The 20,738-nt window shown below is 56.3% G+C and overlaps 1 protein-coding gene across 11 annotated transcripts in view; it reads left to right on the top strand.

Moving 5' to 3' along the window:
- DLG3 (discs large MAGUK scaffold protein 3) overlaps window positions 1-20,738 on the top strand; it is a 78,164-nt gene extending 57,426 nt beyond the window's left edge. For 5 of the 11 annotated variants that reach the window (XM_069867428.1, XM_069867426.1, XM_069867433.1 and 2 more), the window contains 11 exons: window positions 5,920-6,034; window positions 9,791-9,967; window positions 10,648-10,723; window positions 11,332-11,431; window positions 14,264-14,305; window positions 15,038-15,088; window positions 15,829-15,930; window positions 16,104-16,276; window positions 16,840-16,949; window positions 17,946-18,037; window positions 19,721-20,738. In XM_069867428.1, the coding sequence (XP_069723529.1) occupies window positions 5,920-6,034; window positions 9,791-9,967; window positions 10,648-10,723; window positions 11,332-11,431; window positions 14,264-14,305; window positions 15,038-15,088; window positions 15,829-15,930; window positions 16,104-16,276; window positions 16,840-16,949; window positions 17,946-18,037; window positions 19,721-19,827 (1,145 nt within the window). In that variant the 3' untranslated portion in view covers window positions 19,828-20,738. Of the gene's footprint in view, window positions 1-5,919; window positions 6,035-9,790; window positions 9,968-10,647; window positions 10,724-11,331; window positions 11,432-13,162; window positions 13,209-14,263; window positions 14,306-15,037; window positions 15,089-15,828; window positions 15,931-16,103; window positions 16,277-16,839; window positions 16,950-17,945; window positions 18,038-19,720 lie in introns of all 11 variants that reach the window. The other 6 variants (XM_069867430.1, XM_069867436.1, XM_069867435.1 and 3 more) reach the window with 3 other exon arrangements.

Below are 20,738 nucleotides of genomic sequence, written 5' to 3'. Positions count from 1 at the left end.
GTAAGTCCCGTCATTAATCTTCCTGTCTTTTCCTCCTTGCTTCATGGCTCCTTCACAATGGTAGGGAGCAGGGAGGCTTGAAGACAGGTACAAAACCGTTTTGAGATACAGAAGTAGGTACAGGTAGTTAGGTATAAAAGCATTCGGTCCGTACCAGCTCTGGCCGTTTTCCTAAGGCATTTGTGAGTTATACAGGCAAGTTCTGAGGCTAAAAACGAGAAATTGAGACAGAAATCACTCCTTTGACCGACTGTTACAGGGATGGGGCGGAGCGTCGTATGCAAATGAGGGGGCGTGGTCTCGGCGGGCGCGCGAGGGCTACAGGCGAGGAGGTGATTGGTCGCAGTGACCGGAGTGGGCGGGGCTTAGTATGTAGATGAGGGGGGCGTGGCTTTCAGCAGGCGCCGTATGGTGCTGTGTGTGACGGGGCGTGGCCTCGTATGTAGATGAGGGGCGGGGCCCGTGTTCGTTGTTATGCAAATGAGGTGCGGCAGGCGAGACGCCGATTGGTGCGGGCTGGGAGCGGGGGCGGAGCCTCGTATGCAAATGAGGGGGCGCGGGCGCGGCGGGGATTGGCGCGGGGCGGGTCCCGGGGCGGTGGCGCGGACGCTGATTGGCCGCCGCGGCGCGGGGGGGGCGGGGCGGTGCCGTGCCGCGGGCCGTGCCTGCGCGGCTTTGTGTGCGGCCCGGGCGGCTCCGGGGCTGCTGCCGGGGGCAACGCCGCCGCCCCCTCCCCCGCCGGCCCCCAGGTGAGCGAGGCCCGGGCGCGGGGGGGGCCTCGCCGGGAGGGGGGTGTTTGGCGTCGAGGGAGGGTGTCGCCGCGAGGCGCCGCCCCGTAGGGCTCGTGGTGGGGGGCCGGGACCGAGGGGGGGCTCGCGGGTGTGGCGGTCGCCCTTCTTTCTTTCCCCCCCCCCGCCCCCCATTGAGGTGGGCTCCGGGGACCTCCGTGCGTCCCGCTTTACCACGGATGGGGGGGGTCATTCTCCCCCTCCGAGCATCCCGCTCTGCCGGGGATGGGGGGCTCAGTCTCCCGCCTCCGAGCATTCTGCTTTACCGAGGATGGGGGTCTCGTCCCTGCCTCCGAGTATCCCGGTGTACCGGGGCTCGGCGGGCTCATCCTCCCCCATCCAAGCATCCCGCTCTACCGGGGATGTGGGGGCTCATCCTCCCCCATCCAAGCATCCCGCTCTACTGGGGATGGGGGGGCTCATCCTCCCCCCTCCGAGCATCCTGGTTTACCAGGGCTTGGGGGGCTCAGCCTCCCGCTCCGAGCATCCCGCTTTACCGAGGATGGGGGTCTCGTCCCTGCCTCCGAGCATCCCGGTGTACCGGGGCTCGGGGGGCTCATCCTCCCCCATCCAAGCATTCCGCCCTACTGGGGCTTGGGGGGCTTATGCTCCCCGCTCCGAGCATCCCGCTTTACTGGGGATGGGGGGCTCATCCTCCCCGCTCCGAGCATCCTGGTTTACCAGGGCTTGGGGGGGCTCATCCTCTCCCCTCCCAGAATCCCACTCTACCAGGGAGGTGGGGGCTTGTCTTCCCCCTTCCGAGCATCCTGCTCTACCAGGGATGGGGGGTTCATCCTCACCACTCTGAGCATCCCGCTTTACCGGGGCTTGGGGGGCTCATCCCCACTGCATCACCCGTGGGCTGGAAGGGCGAACACTGGTCTGGGCATCCCACTGGCAGGCAAGAGTCTGGGAGCTGCTCCCAGAGCTGTTGCTGCACAGTAACAGGTCCCAAGTTGACACCGTGCCCTCCTGGGGCTCCTGCCCCAGCCCTGGGGATGCAGCAATTCCCATCCCCAAGGTGTCCCTCCTGGGTTCCACTGGTGTTCTGCCCCAGCAGCTCTGGTCCTCTCTGCCAGAGCCAGCATGCTGCCCCTTGCCTGCCTTGCGCCTTGTGCCTCCTCGGTGGCATCGCTGTCCCCTGTCCCTGCTGTCCCTCCTCCATCCCATGGCAGAAGCCACTGGGGTGCGGAGCCTTTAGTGCTGCTGAGGGGTGTGCTGTGGGTGTGGGGTTTGTTTGTTTTGGCTTTTTTTCTTTCTTTTTGTCTTTCTTTCCAGGAAGCACTTAATGTTCTTGTATTTCTGGCTCCCTTTGCCACTTGACATTTGGCAAAGACGCCAGCCAAGAGTGGTTCCTAAATGTCAAACAGGACAAAATGTTTTGAAACCCCTTTAGACTGAGGCTGAAATGTCAGTGCTTTGTAGCCAGTGGCTTTTTGAGTCCACGATGGTTCCTGACACGTATGGACAAGCAGCACCTGGCACAGGGGCTGCAGCTGTCCTGAGAGGCAGTGTGGCTGCTGTGAAACACAGGCTTGGTGCTGGCCTCAGTGCTCCAGAGGCTTGAAGGCCTGGAACCCAAGGAGAAAGGTCTCCTTGGCTTGAGCCCCACGTGCAGGTGAGGCTGAGTCCCGTCGAGGGGACACGCATTCCCAAATATTTGCCTGTTCTATGTACATCATGGCTGTGGAAGGAGTGGGAGAGCTGGATCATAGGATGCTCAAAGGAGGAGATGCTGGGAGAAAGGGGCTTTGAGAAGTTCCTCCCTGTTAGCAGAGGCCGAGGATGGCACCTGTCTCTCATATGAGAGCATGGATAGTGCTTGCACGTAGGATGCTGTATGAGTGTACATGTCTGACCTTGCTGGGGCTCCAAAGGAGCAGAGGAGCTGCTTATGCAGGTCTTGGAGGACAACTTGCCCTCCCTATGGGGTCCTGCCAGGTACTAGGAGTGGAAAGAAGCAAAGACAAAACCATGGAAGGATAGAAAGAGGGGCTGCCATCCTGCCTTTCTTCTGAGTGCCCACACTTGGCACAGCACCTGTGGCCACTACTGCATGCCATCAAGTAGGAGTCTGTTCTCTGTACCTCCGAGCTGTTTATGAGGTCCCTTTTCTCTGAGCACTTCTTCTCCTGGCACTGTAACCGGTGTGGGTTTGGCAGTTCCCCCTTTTATCACCCCACACAACAAAGCCTTGATGTTCCTTACCTGAAAATACAAAAACTCGCATGACAGCATTTCTTTGAGCTGGCCACTCAAAGGGAAATGCCACGTGGTGGCTTTTAGAAGCCTTGGAGCTTTCCCCAAGGCCATTCTCCCTTCCACTGCCTGAGCCTGTAACATGTATGCCCAGTGCAGGGAGGTGTCTGTACTTTAACCCCGCAGCTGGATGTGTTGGGTCAGGACAATAAAATGCCCTGCTCAAGGGGAGGAATGGCACTGGGGGTAGTTTTTGCAGGTGACTGGGCTGCGTCCCTGAGCTCTGTTGATGGCCAGGTGGAGCTGGCCTGGTTCTGAGCAGGTGAGTTTGCATGCCAGAGAGAGCAGGACATGCGTACGAAGCTTTATGCATGCTTGGGGGTTGCTTTCAGATGTAGTTCCCCTCCCTACCAGCGCCTTTTCCCCTTGAACTGTCTCCCTGTGCCCAAAAATCAACTGCAGTCCCACTCTCTTGGGGATCTTTGGTGCAGGCGGGTGATCCTGCCTGATCTTAATGGTCTGCAACCTGCACGCTCTGTTGGGCAAGCAGGGCTGTATCCAGCCCTGGTACTGAGCTTAATCTGCAGTGCAGGATCCGACCCATCTCCAGGGGCACCTGCCTGATGGGAGGGTGGAGTGGTGTTTTTATCGAGTTGCTAAGTGGGAATAGCAAACATCCTGACTCTCCTGGCGCATGGTGCAGCGCCGCGGTGGCACTCGCAGCAAGAGGCGCTGCGTCACCTGTAGCATATTTTTCAATCTTGATTAGTGCGTCCTGAACATGTCTGGCACCTGGGTCCTGTGGGAATGCCAGGGAGGTGGGGATCAGCTGGGCTCACCTCCCTGCCATGCCATGGGTAAGCTTCCTGAGTGAGTTTTGGCTGCGTGGGAGATCTCCTTCCAGGATGCAGAGGCAAGGTGACCATGAGCCAGGGATCAAAGGCAGGAACACTGCTTGCTGGGGGTTATCTGCCAGTAATTGTCTCAGAGGTTGCTCCAGTGTGCAGATAAGGTGAGACTGGTGGCAGCTGGGAGCGTCCCATGCTTACTCCCAGAGCAGCCTTGCCTCCCCTGCACTGGGAGGGAGGTGGTGGGTTTGCTTTTGGCTGCTCCTCTACCTTGTGCCCTCCTGCAGTCAGAGCGAGCATGAGTTGGTGGCTCCTTGGTGTGCTCTTTTTAAGACAGCGGTGCATTTACTCTCAGAGAAATAAAGCCAGAGCAGTCCCTGTGTCCTCCTTCAGTTACATCCAGCCTAGTTTGTGCTTCTTGTGCCAGCTGGCTATTCTCAGCCCCTCCAAGCAGGGCAGGTGTTCCAGCAGAATTTGGAAAGTCCCTTTCCAGGTAGCGTCCTGGCCAAGGCAGGAGCATTTGAGAGCTCTGCCCTTGGTTGCATGCAGGCGATGCGGCTGCTGGCAGGGCGGTGGCACCCAAAGTCTTGCCCTCCCAATATCCCCACCCTGATGCCAGTGGCAGCTAAACCTGCTTTTGCCCGTCGCTGCCTGGCTGATCCTGGGCGGTGCGTCCTCTGTGCCGAGCTTCGTGTGGGGAAGGGTGTCGTGGGAGGGTCACCTTCTCCAGAGGTGTTTAAGGGATGGGTGGACGAGGTGCTGAGGGGCATGGTTTAGTATTTGATAGGAATGGTTGGACTCCATGATCCTTTGGGATGACTTGATGGGTCTTTTCCAACCTGGTGATTCTATGATTCTACGAATGTCCAGGCAGGTCTGTCTGGAGAGTCAGGAAATGCCGAGCTGCAGCTGCTGAACCCCACAACCCCAGACCCACATGTGTCTGCACTGAGAGTCACCTCTCCCCTCACACGGCAAGGGGCTGGCTCTCAAACGCAGCCCGCAGTGCATTTCTTAGTGGTTTGTTGATCCCATTTCCCCTTTGCGATGCAGCTCTGCAGACCGGGCAGAAGCCTGCACCATGCCCTGCACTGCTGGGGCTCTGCTCCTCAGCCAGTGCTCACAAAAAAAACCCCAAACCAAACCACATCTAAATTGTTGGGCTGTGGAGAAGGCTTTCTAGGCCAGTCTTAGAGCCAAGGTGAGACTGGTTGTCTCTTGCCAGGACGCAGGGTGTGCCCAGGTGACAAAATCAAGGATACAGGGTGAGAACTGCCAGGGTGGGCAGCTTCCTTGGTGCTGCAGGTGCTTGCTGCCTGGCAAACCTTCCCCAGTCGGTCCTGGGTAAGCAGGGCCAGCGCTTCCACCCTCTGCTTGCCGCCTTCTCGACCTTTACACCCGTCTGAAGGTTGGGCTGGCAGGGCGGTGGCTGCTCCTGTCCAGCCACCCAGCAGGGAGGTGGTGGCAGCTTCTGGAGGGTCACCTGGTTCCTCCTGTGGTTCTCTGCTGCCGGGATGTGGGAGTGAAAGGTGAATTCCTCCTCATCAGTGAGCAGGGGCCATGCTTTGCTGTCTCCTTCCGTATGCCTGCTGGGGAGGGGTGCTCTGCTGCCAGCAGAGCAGTGGGTGAGGATGCCGTGGATGGCTGCAGTCATGCCTTGCTGCTCCAAGTGGTGGGTGGTGGTCTCTTGGAGGGGCTTACTTTCTCCACACATTTTGAACTGCTCTGTAATCAGTGGCTTGCTGAGCCCTGGCCAGCCGTTCCCTGTCTGAGCTGCAGCTCAGTAGCGGCAGAGGTCTCGGCAGCCCGTACTCAAGCTGCTTGTACAGGGGTTTGGGGTGTATCTGGGAGCAGCAAGTACCCTGCCTACCTCAGATGGACTGGACTCCTGCGGTGTGCTGCAGCCTCTTCTGCTTCATCCTACCTCGTGTGTAGGGACGAGTGGTCTCATGGGAAAGATGCCCCACAGACAGACTCTTATTGCCTCTCTCCATGCTCTTCAGTTGCACCCTGCTCCGGGGGACAGGGCGGGAGGATAGCCTGGGAGCAGCTCCTGCCTGCACTGACCACCTCTCTCCCCGCAGAGTACAGCCGCTTCGAGTCAAAGATCCACGACCTGAGAGAGCAGATGATGAACAGCAGCATGAGCTCTGGCTCTGGCTCACTCCGGACGAGCGAGAAGAGGTCTCTCTATGTCCGGTAAGGCTCAGCACCCCCTGCTTGCTACCCAATTCCAGGCCTCCAGAGGCAGGTGGAATGGTTGTACCCCCACAGCATGGGATGCAGAGCTGGTTGGTTCAGCCTGAGCTGCGTGGTACCTGTGGGGACAGGTGTTTCAGAGGCCAGGGAAGCAAGTGAGATAGTTGCTTTGAGGCCCTGAGGCTGCAGTGGGGAGAACGGTGCTTCTGCCTTGGTTTGCCATGGCAAGGTGCTCTGCATTTAAGTCCCTATTCTGAGGACTGCTCCTCTCTGGAAAGTGCTGGTTGTCTTTGCAGAGCCGTGGGCAGCTACTGACCAGGCTGACTCACTGGGGATCACTAGGAAATGGGGAAATGCCAGGCATCCAGTATCGCTTCTGCCCTGGGCAGCTCGAGGCACTATTCAGGGCACCCTTCTTGAACCACTCCCTGATAACAGGCTTCTTCCCATCTCCTCCCACTGTTCCTGCCACAGGATCTGGCTGGAGGGGAGATGAGCTCTTAGGAGGATTATTGCTCTGAGCCCTCTACACGCTTTTGGCCTGGAGCCAGACGCGGGGCAGGCAGGGGTTAAGCAGCCGTGCAGCTCCAACTGCTGCAAGTCCTGCGATGCCAGGGCAGCCCCTGCTCACTGCCTGCCTCTTGTCACCTCTTGCCTGCCACAGCCTGAGTGGAGTGACAGCTAATGAGTAATCTTAACTTGGCAATTAAAATAATCCTATAAATGCTTGCCCTGCACAGCTTGTTGCGGGTGGGGGCTGGCAGGAGCAGCAGGTGCTTCTCTTTCTGCATGGGAAGGATGGCAAGGGCCAAGACCATATCAGCCTCGGGATGCAACTCCCACTGCATGGCTGCTCCATGCTGAACAGCTTCAGGCTATTGCTGGACCTGGTGCAAGTCCAGCCTTGCAGGAGGGGAGAGCTGCAGCTCTGGATTCCTGCAATTCATGCCTTCCTGTGAGGCTCTGCGAGTGCCTTGCTGGATTTAGCATCTCAGGTTTCTGTGCTGGGGGTGTGCAATGAGCTGGGTGCTATATTGAATAAACATCTTGCTAGTCCTGCCCTCTCTTCGCTGCTGTCCCATGGACGTCCTTGTGGGTGGAGCAGGTTTTAGGCTATATCCGGCTTGAGTTGAGCATGTGAGTCTCCTGGTGCTCACCTGGATAGGTGCTGTGTGTGTATTGGGGTATGTCTGTGAGACAGAGCTCTCTGCTGCCTCCAGGCTGCTTGTAGCTTCTTGCGTCTCTTGATGTATCCCTCCATGTGGCTTTGGTGGCCTCTGCAGCACGGTGTCCCCTCACTTACAAACAAGTGGCTTCAGACAGGAGCTGGGCAGCGCATTGCTGAGAGGGTGATCCCAGGGTTGAGCTTTCCCCCAGCATGAACTTTCCCAACCCTTCCAGGTCCTGGCAGCCACGTACCACATAAACATGCTCGCAAGAGCTGCCGGGTGCCCGGGCTGCCCCAGCCCTCCTAGGCGGGGTGGTTTCGAGCACAGTTTACCCGAAACCAGCTGAGCTGCTGCGCTGCCGACAGGACATCAATTACAGGGCTTGCTACCCAAGTGCTTGAGTCAGCCCTGCGAGGCTGCATTGCACCCCGCGTGCTGGCAGTGGGGTTGGAGCCAGGCACCCAAGTCCCTGCCAGAGCTGATGTGGGGGTGTTGGTGTTTCCACACTGCAGCTGCACGGCACGAGCAGGGCCGAGGCAGGTTCACCCGCTGCCTGACTGCGCTGCCACGGGGCAAAGTCTGCCAGCAATGGGGCTGTGCCGACCAGGGATGGGGGGGTCAGGCAAACCGTTGTGCCTGGGCACCAGGAGGAGGCCGTGCAGAGTCCCTGGCACTGCTCCCCTGACTTCTAGCCAAACCATCTGCTCTCCTGACTGCTCGTTCTGCATGCAGTGAGCCGGCCCCAGGGCACAGTGGAGCGACTACGCTGCCATCTGGCCTCGGCACTCAGTGCACCCTGGGGAGCACCCAGCCACGGTGGGTGCCCACACGGCCAGGGGCTGGTCTCCAGGACCATCATGCCTTGGAGAAGCAAATGCCTCACACCTCTACTTCCCAGGTGTCCGGCCTTTGCACAAATCTTGCTGCGCCTGCCCTGGGATGCTGGCATCTGCTGCAGGAGGAGGCTGGGAGCCACAGGGCCAGCACTGCTCTGCAGGGCAGGGTGCCGGGATGTGGGCAGGGCACCCCACAATCCGCCTTTCTTCAGGAACCGGCCTGACCACTTCCCCAGAGCCTTGGCTCCTGCTTTGCTCCTGACCGCACTGGCCTCACATGGCCAGCAGGCCCCTGCGCAGCCTTATCTTTTGGTCAGGAGCTGCATTTGAGGTTTGCTTGCCTCTGGCCAAGGCACCCTGTGGTGCTTTGCTGCCAGCTCCAGCGTGCTTGGGGCCGTGTGTGGGTAGAGAGGGACCAAGCACAGGAGCTACCCAGACAGCCCTGAGCAAGCTGGGAGCGAGCTGGCAGCTGAATGTACATGTACGGCTTCAAGAGGTCTCATCCAAAAGAGCCCTCCCAAAGCCAAAGGGCAGCCCCTCTTCTCCATCTCCTCATTTGAGACTAGCTGTCTTGATGCAGTCCCAAGTGACCTGAAAAGTTTTATCACCTGGTGCTCCCTCCCAGAGCCCTCCCAGCTCTGTTGCTCCACAGGGACCCGCTGCATGGTTCCTTGGCCCTCCCATTTGCACTGTGTAGTTTCAGACCCTCTTGGAAGTCCCTGCAGTGGAAGAGGTTAATGAGCAGGGCAGAGGTGACTCTCCTGGCCGAGGAAGGCTCATTAGTGCTAGGATTAAACCAGCAGCCAGCTAGTGTTTGCAGTGCCTAGGCTCGTGTCAGGCTTGGGGGCAAGCAGGTCTGAAGCACCAGGAGCAAACACAGGGGTGGTGCTGCTGGCAGTGGTGCTTTTAGTGACTTCCTTTGATTTGATTTGTTGAAAGTGGATGCATCAAAGCAGACACGGTTTGAGATCTAACATAAGTAGAATGAATTGCCCATGAAGCCACTGAGAGCAGCTTGTGGGTACAAGCTGCAGTGCTGCGTGCACTAAAGTATGTGTGGGAAGGGTATTAGTGCTCCTCTAGCTTAAAAAAAAATAAGTCATTTTCTGTGGCTGATTAGTTTAGTATAGAAGATAATTTTAAATTAAATAAACTGTTCTCGAGGGAAGTATTTAGGAGTTGGAAAAGGATGAGTTGTGGAAGCAGAAATAGATACCTTCCGATGCGTTCCAAATTCACAGAGTCTGGGCTGATGTGCCCCCATACATAAATAAAGTGCCTGCCCAGAGTGCCCCTCAGTCTCTGCCTGTGTGACTGCCCCCCCAGCAGTCGTGTCGGAGGTTCCCCATCTGCTCCTTGGCCCTGCAGCCTCTGGGGAGGGACGGTGGGGAGCAGCCCCTCACCCCTCCTGCACGCTGCTGCTCTCTTGAGGGTGCATGAGCTTCACCTGCTTGCTAACCACAGCCGCCTTCAATGCGTCTGTGGTTTGTGTGCCTCTCGCAGCTTAGGTCAAGCATGAGTTGCTTGGGTCCAGCGGTGTTCTTCCTGCATCACACGCTTTGGGGCTTCTGCTGAGCCTGCTAATGGGAGGGGTGTGCTGGTGGCTGCACGGCGCTGCTCACCTCAGCAGGAGGCTTCCTCAAAGTTTGGGTTTAAATCCTTTAAAGTATGCAGGTGGCAATGTCCCAGGAGATCAGCTGGGCTGCTGCGCTTGCTGCCTGGCCATACTCATACTCATTGCTCCTCCACAGAGCCCTGTTTGACTATGACCGGACCCGGGACAGTTGCTTGCCCAGCCAGGGCCTCAGCTTCTCCTATGGGGACATCCTACATGTCATCAACGCTTCCGACGATGAGTGGTGGCAAGCAAGGCTTGTCACACCCCACGGCGAGAGCGAGCAGATCGGGGTCATCCCCAGCAAGAAAAGGTGAGTGTCCATCAGCAGGACCTGTCAAGCATGGTGCCTGCTGGAGCTCTCCAGCCTCTGCAAGCCCTGCAGCACTCAAGGTTCTGCTCAGGATGGGATCTCCTTGTGGTCCCAACCCCCCTGCCCCTCCATGGCCATGCAGCATGAAGGGCACCCCAGTTGCAAGCTGGAGCTGCATGCAGATCTCCCTGGGGCGATGTTCTCCAAAGCTGAGCAAGGCTCCAGGTGAGGAGGGGATTGCTCAGCCCCCTCTGTCATCCCCGTGGGGATGGAGAGCTGGTGTTAGCCAGTCTGGGGCTCCAAGAAGTGACTGCGGCCGGCTCTTTATGTCCTCTGATGATATGTCCAGCTCTGTGAATCAAGTCCTCTGAGATGGGCGGTAGCAGGGAGTTGAGAAGCTGGCTGCCACTACCTTCAGGTCTGCAGAGCCAGACCCATCTCTGTCCCCCGTCACTCCCCTCCTGGGAAGGTTGGCTTGCCCCTTCTGCTCCTGCAGATGCTCGCCTTGGGCAGACCCCAGGCAGGTGGCTCCGCCTCCATCTCTCTGTGGAAAGGAGCTGCCCTTCAGCAACAGGACCACCACCCAAGGGTGCACAGCGCTGCTTGGGGAACCAAGTAAGCAGTGCAGAGGGCACACGCAGAGGACTAGCGGCTCTTTCTCCTCTTTAACTTCTGATCAGGGTGGAAAAGAAGGAGAGAGCACGGTTGAAAACAGTGAAGTTCCACGCCAGGACTGGCATGATTGAATCCAACAGGGTAAGTGCCGAGCTGAGCCTCAGCGGGGTGTCCAAAGCTGGTATCTAGCGAAGGCAGGATGAGTCCCAGCAGCCAGAGCTCCCAGTGGGGTAGCTGGAGCAATCCCAAAGCAAGCAGCAGCGTGACTGGACCTACCCCAGGCTTGCATCCGCTTGGCGTGAATCCTCCGTGAATGTGCAGGGGGTGAGCAGAGGAGCCTGGGATGGTGTGAGAGTGCTGAGGAAGGACCCCTCACTGGAGTGGTGAGGGAACAGAGCCTGTCTCGCCATGGCCCATGGCTGGTTACTGACTCCAGGCAGTCCATGCAGGGGAAGGTAGCTGCTCTCACCCCTCACACAGAGCGCTTAGGGAGCGGACAAGGAAGGGACAATGGCCCGGTTACCCCTGCAGAGCTGCTGATTGCCCTGTCAGCTTCCCAGCATCTCTACCACATGTTTTCTCCATGCTTAATTTTTTTCCTGCATTACAGTTTTCATGTAATCTCCATGGTTTCATTTGAGGGTAACTGCCCTGGCACAGCTCCTCATTGTCTCTTCATTTTAATTTTTCCCACATGCATTAAACACCATTGTTTTTTCTGTCCTCCCTTCCATCTTCATGTTCTTCAGTCGATCAAAACGAAACGTAAAAAGAGTTTCCGCCTCTCTCGAAAGTTTCCATTTTACAAGAGCAAAGAGAACCTGGCCCAGGAGAGCAGCGGACAGGAACGTAAGTAGCAGCTGGCCAGGGAGGGCAAGTGCATGACCCTCAGGTTCTCTGCCTTAGGGGAAGAGTTGGGCACATTTCTGTAGCCAACGCTCCTAGCATCTGCCCATGTTGAGTCTGTTCCACAGTTGTGCCAGCAGCTAGGGAGAAACCAGAGCTTGAAACAAAAGGAACGGCTGCAGGCTGGTGTGTTCTCTCTCCGTCTCTCATGTTCAATGTCTTCATCCTTTCATCCAACTTTACACCCACCTGACCCCCTGCTCTGCCTCCCCCTGCTCTCCCGCCTCTGCTGCAGGCTCTGCTCCTTCCCTCCACATGCCAAGGGCTAGTCCAAGGGATGGCCACCTCCTGCGGAGCTTCTCCTGTCCCCGTCGTGGCTGAGGGGCTGGGGAGGTTCCCAGTTGCGCCCCCATCTCCCCTGGAAGTGATTCGCAGCTACCTATTCCTGTCTGCAAGTTCTTCCCGTGGGTTAAACCTGTAGGTGCAGCGTAGCCGTGCCCTCGCTGGTGGAGGAGCTGCCCTTCTGTGACTGAGACAAATTCTTGTTAGCTGGCTGCAGATATTGGGGGGTTGGGGGGCAGCTCTCACCTGGCAGCACCCTGAGGCTCCCAGCAAAAGCAGGGCATTCACCTTGTTGCTCCAAATCCTGCTGGAGGCAGCGCCGGAGCTGCTCGCCTAACATACCCCCTCTTCCTTCCAAATGCTAAACTGCATCTGCTCCTTCAGCAAACATCCAGACAGGAGCCTTGGGGAAGAGGAGGTGGGCAAGACAGAGCAGCATCTCTGCCCTGGTGCCAGGGCAGCAAGCGTGTGCCCTCCTCTCTGTTGGCTCTCCTGGGTGCACTGCAGAGGCAGGAGGTTGATCGTGGGCTGCTCTAGGAGCTGCCTGCATCCTTTTGCTGCCTGTGCCAGGCTGGCACCAGCTTCCAGTAAGCTTAGTGGCCAGAGCAAGGCTCTAGCCTGCAGAGAAGGTTAAGTCTGTGTGCCTGGGTATCTCATGGTGCCTGGACATGGCTGGGGTCCAGTCAGCTCTGTGTTGGAGCTGGGGTCTCACTAGGGTGCTGCTCTCGTCCATCCCTGCAGTGACGTACAGCGTGGGGACGGGGCAGGCAACACTCTTTGCTTGCCTGTGTGGCAGACTTGCAGCCAGCTCCCTCCCTGTGCTCTGCCTCTGTCCATCCCAGCTCACAGTGATGGGTCCTTCCCCCGTGTTTCCACAGCCCGTGCCAGCGCTGGGGCGTGGGCAGCTAACGTCTGCAGAAGGGGAAAACATCCCCTGTGTCATGCGTTAGAAGACTGGCTGCAATGCGTCTGGCCTAAAGCACAGTAGGGGAGCACAGAGCTGCTGTGCCCCCCCAGGACACCCCGCAAGACATCGTGGAGAAACACCTTGGCCTTGCTTGCCAGCAGCTCGAGGCTGCAACCGCTCGGTGCCCGTAGATGCTGCCGTAGCCACCCTGCCCTCTCCAGATCCAGGGTGGCCCTTGGGGACACTTTGGCAGAGAGGATGAGCTTGGGGGGAGGGGGAGTCCAGCTGCACAAGGCAAGACTTTGGCGGTGGGCTGATGGCCTCAGCTCTGAAAACATTTAACCTCACTTGCAGTTGCAGCTCTGGGTCATTCTGCACTCCTGTCACTAATGCTGGTCTGGCTCTGTCTCCCCCATCCCTCTGACTGCCCTCTCCCGCGCTCTCTTCTCTCCCCCTCTCTCCCCTCTTGCTGTCTGTGAAATCAGGACTTCCCTGGGTTAAGTGACGATTATTATGGAGCAAAGAACCTGAGTAAGTCGAATTTCGATGCGCATCGTTCACTTTCTGTCGCTGGCATGCCTGGTGGTGCCTGGGGAACGGCCGGGCTCCGGCCAGGGCAGCTGCGCTTCTCGGGGTGCGGGGAAGGAGGAGCCCCTCGGGCACTGCCCCTCTGCTGGGGAACACAGAGCCAGCAGAGGCTGCTCCGCTTCAGGAGGTGCTGCTGCACGCGGGAGGGGACAGGGGTGTTTGCTTGGGGATGTACACCTGGGATGAGCTGTGCCTCCTCATCCTGCTCTTCCTCCTGCTCCTAGCTGGGGTAGCTGCTGGTTTAGTTCTTGGAATCTTGGAGCCACTGCCAGTGCCGGTGGGAGGTGGCTGTGACCATGACGAGTGCCCTCTGAGTGGGGCAAGTGGCAGCGTTTTGTATCATTGCCATCTTCTTCTGGGGCACCACGTACCCAGAGCTGCAAAATTTGGTGGCAGGAGCCCTTAGGCATTCCTAGCTGGGTACAAGTCCCCTTCTGAGCTCCGCACCCCCAGCCGGTGCTAAGCCTGATCAGGGGGCAGGCAGCAAGCTTCTGTGGGGCGGTCACAGCACTGGGACCAGCCTGAGCAAGCAAAGCCCCAGATTCTGTCCCATCCTGTCACTGTCTTGTCTCTGTGAGTCCCAGCCCCATCCCCAGAGGTAGGCTCTGCGTGCCAGCGTGGAGCTGTGCCCTCCCCTGCCTGCCATGTGCATGCTGCACCCGCTCCCCCTGCCAGCACCCTCCTCCCCACACACTCCACTTTCCCTCCCTCATCCTGGGAAGCCCAGCACCTGCACCTGCCTGCCAGGCAGCGCCCTCCCAGCATCCCTGCCTTCTCCCGGAGTAGTCAAGTGTCCTCCTGCACGGTCCTGGTTTCCCAACAAAGCGTGAGAGATGCCGCCCTGTGGCATTGGCCAAACCAGTGGGTGCTGGGGCATGAGTTTTTCAGGAGGCCAGTGCTGCCCTTCCCTGGAACAGTAGCGCTGGGTGACAGCAGGGGTGTCCCTGTGCCTTCTGCCCATGCTCCTTCTGAAGGGGGTCTCTCTGGTTGCTTTGCAGAGGGCGTGACATCAAACACCAGTGACAGCGAGAGCAGTTCCAGTAAGTGTGCGTCTCGCCTGCTCTCCTGCCCTTGTGCACCTCTGTGTGTGTGTGCGTGTGCACGTTTTGGCACTTCCATCTCATCTTGCCCCGGTGGTGGTTCTGTTCAGAGGCTGGTCCTTCCTGCTGCTGACATTGAGATGCTGCAGCCAGCTCCCTCCTCAGGGTTGGTGGGAACAGGGGCTGGAGGGCAGGAGTTGAGCCTGCCAGCTTCCCTGCTGTCTCCAGGCTGCAGGACTCTGCTCCAAGCCTGGGTGGTGGGTTCCCAGCCCATGGTGCTCCCCTGTCCTCAGTGCCAGCTATAGGAAGCAATAGCCAGAGGCTGGTTCTGTAGTGTAGGTGATTCCTGGAGCCCAAAACTGTGCAAGAACACAGGGGTCCAACTGTGTGAATGCTCCCGTTACACCCAGCAGGTCCTCTAAATACCTGCAGCACATCTGCTGTCCAGCCCCCAGGGAGGAAGGTGCATTCCAATGGACCCTGAGCCCCCAGCAGTGGGAAGGGAAAGAGGAGGCTTGACCCAGAGCTGAGTCGTGAATAATTAACATGAATCAAGGGCTGGTAACTGCATGACTGTCACGCTCTATGTCAGCTGGCAGCGTGACAGGGGCAGCCTGGAGGTGTCCCCAGGGCTGCGGGAGGCTGATGGGGGCAGGAGCCAGGTCCTCGCAGGTGCAGAGGGCTGGAAACCTGCTGCAAGCTCTCACTTGCCTCTCTCTGGCTCTGTTGCAGAAGGACAAGAGGACATCATCCTGTCATATGAGCCAGTGACACGGCACGAAAGTAAGTCCTGGCGCTGAACTACCCTGTGCCCAATTCCGTGTGGGCACCTGTGTCCCTGGCACAGCCAGGGTGACCATTGCAACTCTTCTCTTCTGCCGTACAGCATGATGCTGAGAGAACACAAGTAGAGTTCCTTGTCTGTTGCATGCAGTTGGGCATCGCACGCTGCCTTGTGGGGCTTTCCCTGGCCTTGATTGCCCCTTTTTAATCAACAGAAAAGACTTGTGATCTGGTCTGCCAGACCGAGGGAGAGGTCCAGACTTAAAACTGAGCTGTTCTTTAGTCCCCAGGACACCTTTATCCTTTCCTGCCTCGGGCCAGGTCCCTGCTGCAGAACACCCCCCTAGCCCTTGGCGTTTGACCCTGCTCCGATGCTCGGTCCCCACAGACCCTTTCACAGGCTGAATACTCCCAGCCCCTGTGGTCTGTCCTTCCCAGAAGCTAAGTCAGACTTTTGGGCTCTTGTCACTCTCCCAGCATCGTCCCCCAGCTCTCCCAGTTTTCTGACTCCTGCCCTGACCAAGGGAGCAGCTTTGCTGATCTGCAACCCCAGAGACCCACAGCACCTTCCCTGGGGCCGTGCAGATGGTTTGGGTCAGATGAGAAGGAGATGTTGGCCGTGACCAGGACATCAACTCACACGGAGGAGGAGGCACCCTTGGGTGCCCGTGTGAGCAGGGAGAGGCAGGTCAGCTGCCTACTGCATCGACGGGGCCTCAGCTTGTGGTTCTTGTTCACAGTTCACTATGCGAGGCCGGTGATCATCCTGGGGCCAACAAAGGACCGAATTAATGATGACCTCATCTCCGAATTCCCACACAAGTTTGGTTCCTGCGTGCCCCGTAAGTCCCAGCTGGTGCTTGGTGCCCTTGTGGGAGGGAGAGCGGTGGCTCCGTTACTTGCAGGATCCAGCCTGCAGCGTGGCAGGGGGCCAGGAGCACGTGGGGGCTTTCTCCTTCCCGGGGGGTTTGGTGTGCGTTCTGTGGGTTCACTGATGATGCCCACTTTCCTTCAGACACTACCAGGCCTCGTCGCGAGAACGAGGTGGATGGACAAGACTACCACTTTGTTGTATCCCGCGAACAGATGGAGAAAGACATTCAGGACAACAAGTTCATAGAGGCTGGGCAGTTCAACGACAATCTCTATGGGACCAGCATTCAGTCAGTGCGGGCAGTGGCGGAGAGGGTGAGTGTCTAGTGGCATTCCTGGGACTGGGACACATCCAGCCCAGACCCAGATGCGTGTGGCAGTTCCCTTCGTCTCCCTGTGGTGTTAACAAAGGGCTGTAACAACATTTAAGTGAATGCATTATGAGCTTCTGCTCCCTCCGTAGCCCTGCCAAGCCACGTGGCTGCTTTTTTTGGCCGCGTTATTCCACCTCAGTGTCATACCTCTGTCGCTCAAACTCCACCCAAAAGCTCCGCATGGAACCAGACTCATGCTTTGGAGCTCACAGGGCAGAGGTAGCTGGCTGCCCTTGAAGCAGCAGCGTTTCCTCTGTGAGATTACTGGAGTTTACTGAGAGGTCATAAATTGTTTCACGTGTTCAGAAAAAGACTCTGTCCCTTTTGCTGCTGTCCTGCCTAAGCAGGCGATAGCATAAGGCCACTGGGAGCTGGCTTGTGTCTCAGGACTGGTTTTCCATCTCTGTGTCTCCTCTCTCTTGTAAGTGTATCTGTATAAGCAAACTGTTTTCTGCAGGGATTAGACTGTGTGGGTAGGTCTGATCCTATTTGTCTCCTTTCCAGGGGAAACACTGCATCCTGGATGTGTCTGGCAATGCTATCAAGAGGTTGCAACAAGCACAACTTTATCCCATTGCCATTTTCATCAAACCAAAATCCATTGAAGCTCTCATGTAAGTGCAACGCTATGTTCTGTGCCTCTCCAAGACGAGCGGCTCTGGCGTGCTGGGAGTTTGTATGTCTGCTGCCTCTGCTTTTCAGGAAACAGTGGAGGTTGCTTCTGGTGCTGAACTTGTCTCTGTTAAGAGGAGCTAGGCCCACAGCCATCTTTCTGGTGTCCCTCCCTGTCTAATGCCACACTGCATCCAGGCTGTATGGATTGCTGTAGCTTAAAGCCCTGCATTCAGCCTGAAGAGGATTATCCATGGGAAATGTAAAAATGCTCCCAAATGTCCCTGATGTGACCTGCTCCCCTGGACCCTGAGTCCAGCCAGGAAGGCTGCTAACAGCCTGTAGTGGTGGGTCACAGGTGGATGGTGGCTGAGCCAGGACAGCCCTGGGGAACAAAGAGGAGATGTTTCCTGTGTGCCTGAGGGAGACCTTCTGCTTGTCCTGCTGCTCCTGGCCCCGAGGAGCGCAGGCTGGAGAGGATACAAGAGCTGAGCTTGCAGATCTTCTGAGAAGCAGCAGAGAATATTAACTGTGAAGAGATTCAGTAACTAGAGATGTAGTCTGAGGTCAGAGGAGACTCTGCTGGCACCGAGGGAATTGGGAAAACCCTTTCTCAAGACAGAAGGGCTTGAATTGCTTCTTTGGGTATTGTATGAGGATGAGGGAACCTACGTGTGGAGGGTGGTGACAGGCTCTGGAGAGGCAGAGACTTCTGCAGTGGTCTTGCAAATTTGGAGGGTTGTCTAGATTTGAGTCCAATTCTGTGCTAGAGTGAAAGAGGTGGGGGTGGCAACAATGGGATGCTGGACATTAAGATGAAGTGCCAAGGCAGCAAATAGTTTGTGGGGAGGAGTCCTGCCTTTCAAAGCCAGATCATGCACAGTGTCCATCTCCTGATGTGCAGAGGCTTCCCAGGCGCCCTGGCTCGATGCGCTATTTTTGCTTCTGTTCATTGCTAAGAAAAAGAGCTAAGTTTCCATTTCTTTTGTACACGGCAGGGAGATGAATAGGAGACAGACGTACGAACAGGCCAACAAGGTCTTTGACAAAGCCATGAAACTTGAGCAAGAGTTTGGAGAGTATTTTACAGGTGAGTGTTCTAAGCAGGCTTGTATCCGATTTATTTTGTTTTTCTGGCTGGCAGCTGTGACCTCCCTACCAGCACTGTCTTACTGCAGGGTCATGGGAAAATGTCCAGCTTCATCAAAGCAAAAAAGAAATGGCACTAAGCCAGCAGTGCCCTGTGGAGGGACTGTTCCAAGATCAGCGGATAAGAGTAAACCAGCTCTAGAGAAGGAGACAGGTTGTCGGGCAGGATTTTTAGAGTTTGTGAACGCCTATCGCCAACTTTAATAATAATAAAAAAAGAAAAAGTCTCCAGGCAGGGTAAGAACACATGGATTCAGGGAGCTCCAAGGCTACAGAAAATAGAACTCCCTGCATGGGGAAAAATGGGAGTGTTTTCAAAATGAAAAAAAGAATCATTTTAAAGAGGAAAGATAAAAAATTAGTGGCCTAAATGGTGGAAACTGTCCCGAGTTACTACAACATCTCCCAAGAAAAGGCTGGAAGTTTGGCTAGCTTCCTAAGTAGTCTTTGCTGAAGAGCCTGGCAGGGGCTGCCTGGCAGGGGTGCCTGCAGAGATGAGCTGCTCATGACACGGGCGTCCTTGTGCATGAAGGAACTGATGTTTGTAACAGGATTAATTCTAGAAAATCATGGACAGGCAAAGAGGCAGAGAAACCGGCCTTCCTTCAGGGCACTGTTTCCTATAAAGTTGAGGAGGGATAATGCTGTCCAATCCTGTATTACCCAGCTAACAGCTATCAGGAAAAATCCCATGCAGAACACTTCCAGATATGTGTCTCAACTGAGCAAATGTATGGGTACAAATGGCATAAAAGTTTTCCCCAGATGTGTCCTAGGCAGCAGTTTCAGAGCTGCCGGCTGCTCTTCCAGGAGGAGTGCAAAGGAAGCACACACTGCAGTTTGCCAGACGCCCCTGGCAGGTCAATGTGTGCTTGAACAGTGAATCTGAAGTTGACCTGGAGAAGGAACACCCTTGGCTGAAACCTGTTGTTGAAAAAAGTGGGTAATGGGCAGAGAGGTGGTAGCTGTAACAAGCTCCGCCAGGGGAGGTTCAGGCTGGATATTAGGAAAAAATTTTTCATGGAAAGGGTCATTGGGCACTGGCAGAGGCTGCCCAGGGAGGGGGTTGAGTCACCTTCCCTGGAGGTGTTTAAGGGCCGGGTGGATGAGGTGCTGAGGGACATGGTTTAGTGATTGATGGGAATGGTTGGACTCGATGATCCGATGGGTCTTTTCCAACCTGATGATTCTATGATTCTGGCACCTCAGCACATGTGCTGGGCACACACCTGCTAATCCGTTCGAGGCCCTCGTTCGCTGTGGCACAGTAGCTGCAATGCCGGGGCCAGCTGCCCACAGCCTCGGCGCGGGGCTGTGACACAGTTTGCAAAAGCTGATTAGCAGCCCGTTGTGGAGAACCCAGCAGCACTTCACAGGCGCAGGTGCGAGGAGCTCTGCCAGCGCGGGATCAGCGCTCACTAATCCCCTTGGACACGCTGGGTTAACTCTGTGTCATCGTGTGCCGGTTACAGCTCCTTGGACACGGGTTGTCTCATTCATTGATCTTGTTGGCCGTGCCACACCAGCCCCCTTGATGCAGAATGAAGGCCTTTCCTGTAGGCTGTGGCAGGCAAGGCACAGTGCTGCCTGATGCTCAAGGTCTTCTTGTTCTTTCCTCTTCCAGCCATCGTACAAGGAGACTCTCTTGAAGAGATTTACAGCAAGATCAAACAGATCATTGAGGACCAGTCCGGGCACTACATCTGGGTCCCGTCCCCAGAGAAACTCTGAAGATGTCCCCAAGCTGCTTCCCTGTGAGCAGAAGATTTCCGATGTCCCACCCCACCCAAGCCCTCTGCCCCGAGGGGGGGGGATATGAAAACTATTCCTGCCCCCTTTTTTAGATTGTTGCAAAATTGAGTTTTCTAGTCCTGTTTCTTTTGTTGGGTTGAACTCATCTCGTTCATCACGTGACTGTTCCCACCGTTCCTGCATGGACCTTCCCACTGCTCTATTAGAGACAGATGAGAACCCATTCAAGGTCGTTTTTTTATTATTATTATTATTATTAATTATTATTATTATTATTATTATTAACGAAACCAAGAATCAAGATGGGAGGAGGCGGCTAAGGACTAACGTATGAAACAAGTGAAACAATGGACTCTGAGCACGTGAGCTGTATCAGAGCTCCAGGGGCATTTTTCCAAGTGTGACTGTCTAGCAGCTCTGAACATTGCGACAGAAAGGCAGCAGAAAGCATTTTATTTATCTGTATATGTAATTTATATATAATATATACAGAGATATTATATATATATTATATATATGTATGTGGACTAGGAAACCTGAGGGAACTCTTTTAAAAGGTATTGTATTATTGCAAAGATCTTTCAGTTTCTCTGTCCCAGCCACTGGGCGCAGGGAGTCCACTTGAGCAGGAAGAGCTCAAAACGGTACAAGGTGCTTCGGAAGCGTCTCCCGTCGGGGCCAGCCTCCTGCCAGCCGCCCCAGGTCTGTGAGGCAGAGAGAGAGACTCGTAACGCTGCCTGTGCAGAAGGACCAGGGGTCCAGAGTAAAACAGCAAAGAGCAGCAGCTGATCTGTGTGAGGCTGGGAGACAGAGACTGAGCAGGAGGCTGCAAAGCAAGAGAATGGATGATACTACATATTAAATTGCACATTGTTTTACACACCACCTTA

This window comes from Phaenicophaeus curvirostris, chromosome 13 (assembly GCF_032191515.1).
Source record: "Phaenicophaeus curvirostris isolate KB17595 chromosome 13, BPBGC_Pcur_1.0, whole genome shotgun sequence".
Taxonomy (NCBI): Eukaryota; Metazoa; Chordata; class Aves; order Cuculiformes; family Cuculidae; genus Phaenicophaeus; species Phaenicophaeus curvirostris.
This window is presented reverse-complemented; position numbering and strand designations above follow the sequence as displayed.